The sequence below is a fragment of the Trichomonas vaginalis genome (assembly GCF_026262505.1).
Source record: "Trichomonas vaginalis G3 chromosome Unknown ctg_172, whole genome shotgun sequence".
Classification (NCBI taxonomy): Eukaryota; Parabasalia; order Trichomonadida; family Trichomonadidae; genus Trichomonas; species Trichomonas vaginalis.
In genome coordinates, this window is record NW_026529259.1 from 91,583 (window position 1) to 101,853 (window position 10,271).

A 10,271-nucleotide genomic window follows, 5' to 3' on the forward strand; every position below is an offset into this window, starting at 1 on the left:
TTGGGGATGTTTTGTATTCTGACACTGGTTCCAATTTCATTTTAATCAAATGTGATAAAGTTAATACCCCAATGAGATTTTCACATCAAACATTAGACCCTAACTCTTACCCATCAATACAAAACATTTTATCCATCAACTTAAACATATTTTCTTTATCATATCCGTTTCAATTATCTGGGAATTCATTTATTCTTCATTCAAAAGATTTATCAAATATTAAATTTAGAGTAACCGACCTATTTGATTGTGATTTAGAATTCATGAATGAAATATTATGGCAATTTCAAATAGAAAAAATAGGTGATGAGATAACGGATTAAATATTTATTTTTAAATCATAATAAATGATTAAACAACAGCAACCACAACAACTTAAGGCACAGACCATTACATACGCCATATATGCATATAATTCAAAGACGGCAGAACAAACGCAAATGTTGAAATATGGAGATTTGGAGATAGTATTGAAAAATGACCATTTCGAATTCGTTTGCAAAGGTGGTGCAGTGATATCAAATATAAAAGAAATTTTATTTATGAATTCAAAAATTAAAGGAATAACGGATGATATAACATCAATTCCACCAGAAGAACAAAGATATTACGCATTAAATGCATTTCCTAAAGTTTTGAAGATTGGAAGATTTAATTTAAATGAGGAATTCATAAAAGGTTTCCTAAATGACATAATGAAGAAAGCAGATAAGGAATATGTGGCTAGTGAATTAATGAAGAAAGCAGATAAGGAATATGTGGTTAGTGAGTTAGAGGAGAAGGTAGATAAGGGACTTATGGCTAGTGCGTTAGTGAAGAAGGCAGATAAGGAATATGTTAATGAAAAAGATAATGAAATTAAAGAAAGGGTTGAATGGTATCATGAATGGACATCAAATATTTTAAAATCTAAAGCTGATACAGGGTGGGTTTCAGGATGTTTAGACCTTAAAGCAGATAAGAAATATGTCAACAGTGAGTTAGAGAAGAAGGCAGATAATGAATATGTCAACGGAATATACCAAAGTTTGATAGGAACAACTGAAAATATTGAAACTATTGTTGGTGACTTTTCTGTCTATGAAGAAAATAAATATTTTAGATGGCAATTGGTACACTCCTTAAAAAATGGTATACGGTGTAAACTCATTCCGAAAAATAACAATGAAATGTATGTAAGCTATATAAAGAATGATGGTACACAAGTTAAAGTTCCATTAGACAACAACTGTTACTTAAACTTATATGGAGACGAACAAAAGAAATATTTAAGAGTTTATGAAATGACAGATATGACATTGTCTAACCTAGCTCCAGCACCATATTATTATGACTATGGAGATGACGAGAGAACACCACATGTAGATGAACAAAAGTTAACATTATATTTAGATTATTATAGATATAAAAGATATAATGCAATAGAAAAAACGAGAATAGTATATTATTATATAGATGACAAAAATAAATATTATAGTCAAGATTTTACCTACCCTGAAAACATAAGATTATATTATAAAAAATATTCCGACACAAACCAGAAGAAACCCGAAATAGTTGCACTATATTTTAAGTTCAAAAGAGACAATCCTATATTATCTCATATGTTTGATTTAATGAACCCGGTAGGTTCTATTTATACATCTATGGATGCGAGAGGTCCTCAAGCAATGTTTGGTGTTGGTGCATGGGAACAAATAGTCGACAGGTTTTTGTATTGTGCAAACTCTTCAAAGGAAATGGGTGGAAGTAAAACGATTACAGGTGAAAATTTACCTGCACACAGTCACTACATAGATTTAAGCACATCTCAAGCGGGTTGGCATAAGCATAGATATTGGGATTGGTCAGGAATGACAAAAGGTAAAGGATATGATGTTAAAGATGATGTTAAGTTTGCTATAAATTGTTACTGGAGTGACACTCAGGGAGAAGGAAACCATACACATTTCGTTTCAGGATATACACAAACAACGGGACAAAGTAAAGAATACATGCCACCTTACATGACTGTATTCGCATGGTATAGAGTTCAATGAATGTGCTTGAGCCCAGACTTTTGGGTCAAGGCTTACCGAATGAACTAAATATATTTTATGTCTGTAATTAATTAGGTAATGAAGTAATGAATGAACTGCAAAAATAAATGTTTACGTTAATGGTTTCAGGTTATTCAATAATTCATTATTTTTGCTGAAAAAATGACCAAATTTCATGAATTTTCATAAAAGATAAAAATAAAATTAGCGTTATTTTTTCTAACTAATGAAATTCATTATTTTTGAAGAACTGAAGGTGTCACTATGTCACTATGTGTCACTCGGTTATTTAACTTCTCTGAAAAATGATGACAACATGACATTTTGACAACAACAACAACAAAAATATATTAAATCGTTAATGTTTTCGTTTAATGTTTTCATTAATGATTTTAGGTTCTTCAATAATTAATTATTTTTGAAGAACTGAAGGTGTCACTATGTCACTATGTGTCACTCGGTTATTTAACTTCTCTGAAAAATGATGACAACATGACATTTTGACAACAACATAGGTTCTTCAATAATGTTTTCGTTTAATGTTTTCGTTAATGTTTTCGTTAATGTTTTCGTTAATGTTTTCAGGAAGGCATTTATTAATTATTATTGAATAACTGAAGGTGTCACTATGTCACTATGTGTCACTCGGTTAATTAACTTCTCTGAAAAAATGAGACAACATGACATTTTGACAACATCTACGAAAATTTGATGCAGCCCAAAAATAAAGTTAGTTTTAAAATTATTTTTATTTTTTTATTCCTATATAAATGACAGCAACAAACAACAGCAACTATATCGTTTCTGATGAAAATATCATTGATTCATTAGCTGAGGAATTAGTTGTGGCAGAAACTAAAACCCTCAACGAAAGAATTGGTGAAAACAAGATTGATTTACATAACTACCTCAAACATGATGGAGGAAGAGGAAGGAAAACTGGTGTGGCTTTATTAGTAAATAAAATATCAAATTTAACGATTATAGATGTTGATATCAATAAATCATACAATGATGAACTTAAAGAAACAGTTAGAAAAGACATTTTATCAAAACTTTCGGATAAAGATGTTATCGTTAAAACCGCTTCAGGAGGTCTTCACATTTATTGCAACACTAATTTCTTCTATTCAGTTTCGAACAGAATGATTAAATGTTATTCCTGCAATGATTACGATATTGATATAATGACTTCTATGGATGATTCAAAGCGTTCATTAGTAGTCATGGCTGATTCAAGAGTTCGCAAGAATGCAACAGAACCAATCAAAACATACTCATTCATTCGTGGAAGTTATGATTCAACATTAACCAGAACAGTGAATGATATATTAAATGATTTGAATATTAAGGTAAGAGTTGAACAGAAGAACGAAGAAATAAAGACTATCATGAATGAAAACAAAGATGTAAACATTGACGATAAACTTGCCCAGAGCATAGTTGACGGCATCTGTGATTTTGAAGTACATAATGACGGTGGAAACATGAATTTAGAAAAAGAAGTTACATTATTCACACTGTTTCAAGCAATTAATTCGTTACCTAATCATTTAATTAATGAAGCATACGATAACGTTTATAACTTCTGCAGCTTAACAGAAAATGCTAAAAGTAATTTTGAAAAAGCACGTAGTAGATATGCACATTTAATGACTTCTCCATTTGTTTTAGTGAAGATTCTAAAACTATATCAAAAGGAATATTATGATGAATATGTTTTGCCTTTATTACGTAAGCCAAAAATAACATTTGATATCAAACTTGATGACTCGTTTTTGATAACAGATATTAGATATGCAGTCTTACCAATTGTTAAGCGAGTCATTGACCCGTTTTTAAGTTGTAAATTAATATTCTGACCATCAAATATCACTTTATCATTTATTATATCCAAATAATTTTTAGGTGTTAATTGTTTATTTTGTCGTAAACTAACACCTTTCATTTTTTGTGCAATCTTTTTAAAATCACCTCCATCAATTGAACCGTTGAATGAAGTATAACACTTAGGGCATAAAGCAACCATGTTATCACCTTGTTTCTCAATTGCTAAACCCAATAACTTCTTCTCATGTGCTTTTTCTTCAGCTTTATTCTTTAATTTAGGTTTAAATTTCTCATCAAAACAGAAGAAATCAAAAGGTGCGAATTTGTAAATGTTTTTATCATAAAATTGTTTATCGGTTACAATTGCTTGAAATGCTTGAGTGTTAGGAAGACTTGGATCGCCAGCAATAGCCCAATAAGATGAATCAGTATCACCTTCAATGAAATGAAAACGATTAACATCCATGCATTTATACATAAAATCATAAATGAAAACCAAATACCAGTATTTAGCATTATCTAAAGTGAAGAATGCCTCTTGTAAACATGTATCACATCTATAAAATCTATCTTTAAGCATCACTTGATACGTATCTTCACCTATTTCTCTTATGTTTTTAAACTTATTTGACATACATGCAACGCGTGCCTTCTGTGCATTCATTATTTTAGTCTTTGCGTAATTTTGTGTATTCATTGCATCGTAACCATATGATCCATTAAGTGAAATCTTGCAAAATAAACTTTTTCCTTTATTTCCTTCTAATTCAGCCTTTTGTCTTTCGTTCATAAATTCGTTCGCAAATTCATTAAAACAAGTATTTTTCGTAAATGTTAAAATTGATTGAATGTCATCAATGATAAAATGAAATCTGTCTATTAGATACCAAAGATAATAAGAAGAAAATGGTTGATATTGTGTGTTGATGCTAACTGAGTTAATTTTCTCTGTTTCTGGTCAACTGGTAGATTGTTTGATTTCATGTAATTATACATAAAACTGCCAATTGTTTTTTCATCTGTGATAATATCTAAGTTTCTTATTATCGGTAAAAAGTTTATGTAATCATTAATGTATTTTTCATCAATGTGACCCTTTACTTCAGCCACGAATAAAGTATTTTTCTTTCTAATTATTCCCAATGCTTTTGCTTTCTTTGTTGCTGTATCACAAATGATAACACCATTCAATCTTCCCGGCATATACATTTTATGGTTAGTATATTGAATGAAATCATGAGGATTAGATGAAAATGATGAAGGATATAATGAATTAAAGTCAACTCCAACAAAATGAGTCATAATGTTGGTGGTGTCCTCATTTGATACAGTTTTAGTTTCTGGACTATATGAAAGTTTATTAATGTGCGTGATTCCTTTAAGATTAACACAATGTTGAACATTTGATAGACCACCAGTAATTCCATTACGGAGAATGTGATAAGCTTCAACTGAATCTAAAGTCATTGGTAAATTATTTTTTAATGCATAATTTCTTAAATTGATTCTTAAACGTTGAACATCCTCATCTTTATTTGATTTTACGACATTGCAATAACAACACATTAACTGACAATTTTCTTTGGTATGTGGTTTTTCATTATCGATTCTATCTAATGTTGGTTTATTTGCATATGTAAACGCTTTACCACACATTTTGCATTTAGATGAAAGGATTAAATCGTGATAGTATTGAAAATCATCCATTGAAACATTATTTTTAGTATCTCTTTCTGCTTTTTCATCTTGTTTCTTATATGATTCAATTTTATATTTCCAATACTTTTCGTTAATTCAAAACTTGATTCCACATTTTCTTCTTCTGGATATTTTTCATTAGGATTAAAGTCTTTATATGCTAAAGCGTAACGAATCATTGATGCATTCGATGATAAAGAAAGATTATGAAGCATGTCAATTTTATAAACAAATGTTTCTTCAATAATTTTATCAATTGGGTCAATCATAATTTCAACATCTTTATTGCAATAATGAATAAAATATTCTAATCTATTCTTAAAATTTTTAGCATCATTGAGATATATTTGATAATCACTATCTGATATAGTTTCTTGAGTTAATGCTGAATAAAATGAATCTTTCGTGAATGGTTCCTCTTTATATAATTCTTCTTCGTAATTTTCCCACGTGATGAATTGATAAGGGAAAAAGGATTTAACACGTGATTTATTGTTTCCGAAATCTCGAGTGAATTGGTCTAATGTCCCACCCGCTATATAATTTCTGATGTCAATAAATCTCAATTCATATGGAACGTTTGTTTTCTTTACAATGATTTGCTTAAATTGAGAAGATGAACCCAGCATTGATTTTATTTTCCATTTTGCAGTGTTTAAATCACGAAGAATTAAATTTAAATCAAACTTTCCCGAATTAAAACCTATGATATTCACTTTATTGAATTCCTCATCTAGAAGTTCTTTAAATGCTTCCTTTTGTTTCTCATTTAATGTTTGCGGCTTCATTAATTCTTCATATTGTTCAATATTTGATTTAGCAACTAATGAACAGGTTGAAAATAAAAACTCAATCCAATCAGAAATAAAAGAATCACTTGAAGTTAAGCAAAAATTCCTCGTATATGTTTTATCACGGTCTACGACCTCGCCGCTTTGCGGCTTTAATTTAACCGTTGATGATACCATGAATGGTTTTAAGTAAGCGTTCAAAGTTGCACATTCAGAAAGTTGAAGTTCTTCTTTTGTCTCTAATGTTTCGAAGTCAAAAGTAATATAATATCTTGTTGGTTTATAATATTCCTGCAAATTATGTGCTAATAGCCATTGATATATCTTCTGTTTCGTGATATGTGGTGCATATGGTTGTTGTGTGTTTTGCAATTGAACGTCTTGAATTAATCTTCCATTATTTTCTTTACATTTCTCACAATGTTTTAAAAATCTTCTTTGGTTTTTCCTTTCTGGATCATCACGGATAGAATATACTTCTTCTTTGCAAAAGGGGCAAACTCTATAGCCGGTGAGTGCTTCAACGTCTGTTATTCTGTCAGCGTGAAGTTTTCCACATGGACTCTGTGTTAATAAAATATTTACTGTTTCAAATTCTGGATCTATCATTATTGATTCCACTAATGGAAAGTCTACCTTGTTAATGTCTACGTCTTCTGGTTGAGGGTCACAATAATAAAAATCAATATTAACGTTTAACATTCTTGCTAACCTCTCACTTTCTGATGAAATGTCAAACCCTTCATATGCATCTATTGCTTCGTTTAAATAACTTCTACGAGTTTTAGGATTAACACCATCAGGAATGTTATAGAAGCGTTTAAATAACCTTCTACCTTCTGCTCTAATTTGATTATCATTCATTTTAGCTGTTCCATTTTTGTTCATTTATGTAAGAATAAAAATTAAAAAATAAATAAAAATAAAGTTTATTTTTTTTAAAGTCCATAAAATGAATTAAGAACACATAAATTTTTATCATCTGCGACGTGACGAATACATTTTAATTTACTCAAGAATGCGTACCCTGATACATTAAATCTAATTCCTGTCTTATTTAATTTCACAACTTTGAAAAGGAATGTATGAATAGCTATAAAATGATGAGATGATGTTTTATGGGTTGCTTCCATTTTTTCTGAAATAAATGAATAAATATAATGCTTATAAGTTTTCATATCTTTTATATTCTTAATAACGAATGGTATAGACCTTTCCACTTCGTCTTCCTTCGGTGCTGTTCTTTCATATGAAACATTATTGGTATCTTCAATAATGAAACCACAATCACACAAAATTTTATAGGTTCCAATTGTTTCTTTTGATATTTTATCTAACAAATCAAAACTTTATCAACACCTGTGCATTTATTTAAATAATAATTTGTGTAAATATCATGATCTTCTTTCTTAATCGTATTTGTTGCATATGTCACGTTTTTAAGAGCTTTTTTGAATTTCTCAGAATCAAGAGGAGGTGAAAGTAATATACAGGGGTATTCTTCATTATCAATAAATTGTAACTTATGTTTACGAATAAATTTAGTACCTTCTTCTGAAAGTGTTTCGTTTATTTCACCATCTAATAAATTTTGTGTTGATTCTGAGACATAATTTTTATATCTTTCTTCATGAGATTTCTGTACTTCTGATTCTGAAGCTGGGATATTCATTAAACCCTCTACTTCATTTTCATTATATTTTTCAACTTCTCTTAATTCCTTAATTTTTTCATCTATTTCATCTCTTATTTTTTCCAGTCTTTCAATTTCATCATATTCATCATCTTTAATCCGTTCTTCATAATATTCAGGGAAAACATCAGGTTCTTTAGGTTTTTCTTCTTCAGATGTAGGATATAAGAAATTTATAACATCATCTTTATTCATTTTTCCATCATAATCTAAATCATTTAATAACTCGGCAAATTTTTGACAATTTCTTAAATAATATTTACTAACTTCATAACCTGCCTCCTCTAATATATCCTTTATTTCCTCGTTTGTGAATTCTAATTTTTTAACGTTGTTAGTTGTGACACTCATTTATCATTAAATAAAAAAATAAATTATTCAAAAAATGTAAGACATGAATTTTTAAAGTTTATTTTTTTTATTTTTTTTATTTTTTTTTATTTCATTATGTATGGGTTTAGTGTAAATGTCTTACAATTTTGAAAATTTTTTAAATCTTGATTTATTCAAAAACGTAAGAATAAAAACCGTAAGAATCATACATTTTTTACTTCATATGTTAAAAAAAATGATACAAAATCGTTCAATATTGTATGAATTCTTACGTTTACAAAAAAAGTCACAAAACCCTTTCACATATACTACTATCACTTATCATAAAAAAATTGAATCAATACATCGCAAAACAATAGGGCATATAATGTAGCATTTGATTTCGCAGAGACGTCATAAATATTGATACAGAAGATGAAATCCAAATTCAAGCTTTTCAAGAGAATCTCTATTTCAGGATTTAAATTCACTTGGTGTCAAATAATTTCTTCACAAGACAATTTAAGGTATTTTGGCTGCAGTTCCATTCTTTGATGGATTGACTCTAATTAAACCTAAAATAAATGATTGGATATCACTTTCTTCAGCATGATTTATCCTATCGGATACGTCCTCTTCTTCATATCATAATTTTTCCAAATTTTAGGCGAGCCTTGTCATCAATGTCTAATTCTTAACGCATTAATTCAGTAGCTCAATGGCATATTAAAAATCATTCAAAACAGTAATTTCTTTGTTTGAACATTGATTGGACAATTTCAAAAACTAAGATTATCTAATTTGGACTAATGGTTTGTAATAAATAAGTTCATTACATCTGTTTATATCAAAATCACATCATAATATACCGAGTTTCAAATTTTTATTGGAATTTTGATCGGTATACTCATAGTGAAAAACGAAAAGAATTTAAACGCTTAACTTTATGCTTTATTGATATAATACTTGACAAACACTCTATAGTAAATTTATTAATTTTGATCATAAGAAAACTCTGGACTTAATATCCATTGATCTGTAAACGATCCGACAATGCATTGCTGTTTGGAAGAAAACATCATATCGAAATCTGCATCATCATCCATTTCTGGTAAGCAATTGGCCATTGGCAAAGTTGGTGAGCAAACAGACTTTGCTTGTTGAATGAATGCGGCTGTAGGATCTGGTGTTTGCTCTTTAACGAATCTTCGAAGATTAATAGGGAAGAAAGATGACATTGGTCTCTTCAATATTGAAGTTTTTGAAGAATTTGGCTGAATTAAACATTCTTCAATACGGCATGAGTAACATAAGTCACGACCAAGGATCAATCTAAAGCCGATTTTACATTTTTGACAAACAATCTCGAACATATTCGAATGTGGCTGAACAATACTAACGTTTGACAGCCTTTTGATTATAATACCATTTGGCTCCGAAACCACGATTGTTTGGAAGTTCGATCTGATTTGGTTCATAACTTGAGGATTGTTTTCTATAACATCATCCTCACTAATATAATGACCATGAAATACGATCTCTCCGCAGTTGCAATAATCTATTTCGGTATCGCCTGCGATGGTCTCATCCATATTTGATCTTACAATGATTTTTGGCTGACATATCCAGCCTTTCAATTTCCGCACTTTTTCACTTTTTGGTTTGCCTTCTCTCTTCAATTTTGATTTTGTGGATAAACTAGGAAATGCAATATCTTATTCAATAGACGTCGGATTATCGCATTTTGGGGATTCGGTTTTTCTGGGCATAAAATTATCAAAACTGAAAATAGTATCATTGGATATGGGAATTAAAATATATAAAAATCATCTTTTGAATACTGCTTTCAAAATCATTTGCTATTCGAGATAATTGTACACTATTATATATTTAAATTTAACCCGACAA

The 10,271-nt window shown here is 29.5% G+C and overlaps 2 protein-coding genes across 2 annotated transcripts, besides 1 other annotated feature; one reads left to right on the forward strand and one right to left on the reverse strand.

Annotated features, from left to right (window-relative positions):
* Positions 1-8,468: part of a mobile genetic element that runs on past the window's edge.
* TVAGG3_1087100 (phage tail repeat-like family) lies at positions 348-2,039 on the forward strand (the record flags this gene model as incomplete). The annotated part of the gene is made up of 1 exon (XM_051256899.1): positions 348-2,039. The coding sequence occupies one exon, from the start codon at positions 348-350 to the stop codon at positions 2,037-2,039; it is 1,692 nt and encodes a 563-aa protein (XP_051075849.1).
* Positions 8,469-8,480: 12 nt separating the features above from the next.
* On the reverse strand, positions 8,481-10,034 carry TVAGG3_1087120 (uncharacterized protein; the record flags this gene model as incomplete). Its single annotated transcript, XM_001305655.1, has 1 exon — positions 9,356-9,955. The coding sequence occupies one exon, from the start codon at positions 9,953-9,955 to the stop codon at positions 9,356-9,358; it is 600 nt and encodes a 199-aa protein (XP_001305656.1).
* Between the last annotated feature and the right edge of the window lie 237 nt (positions 10,035-10,271).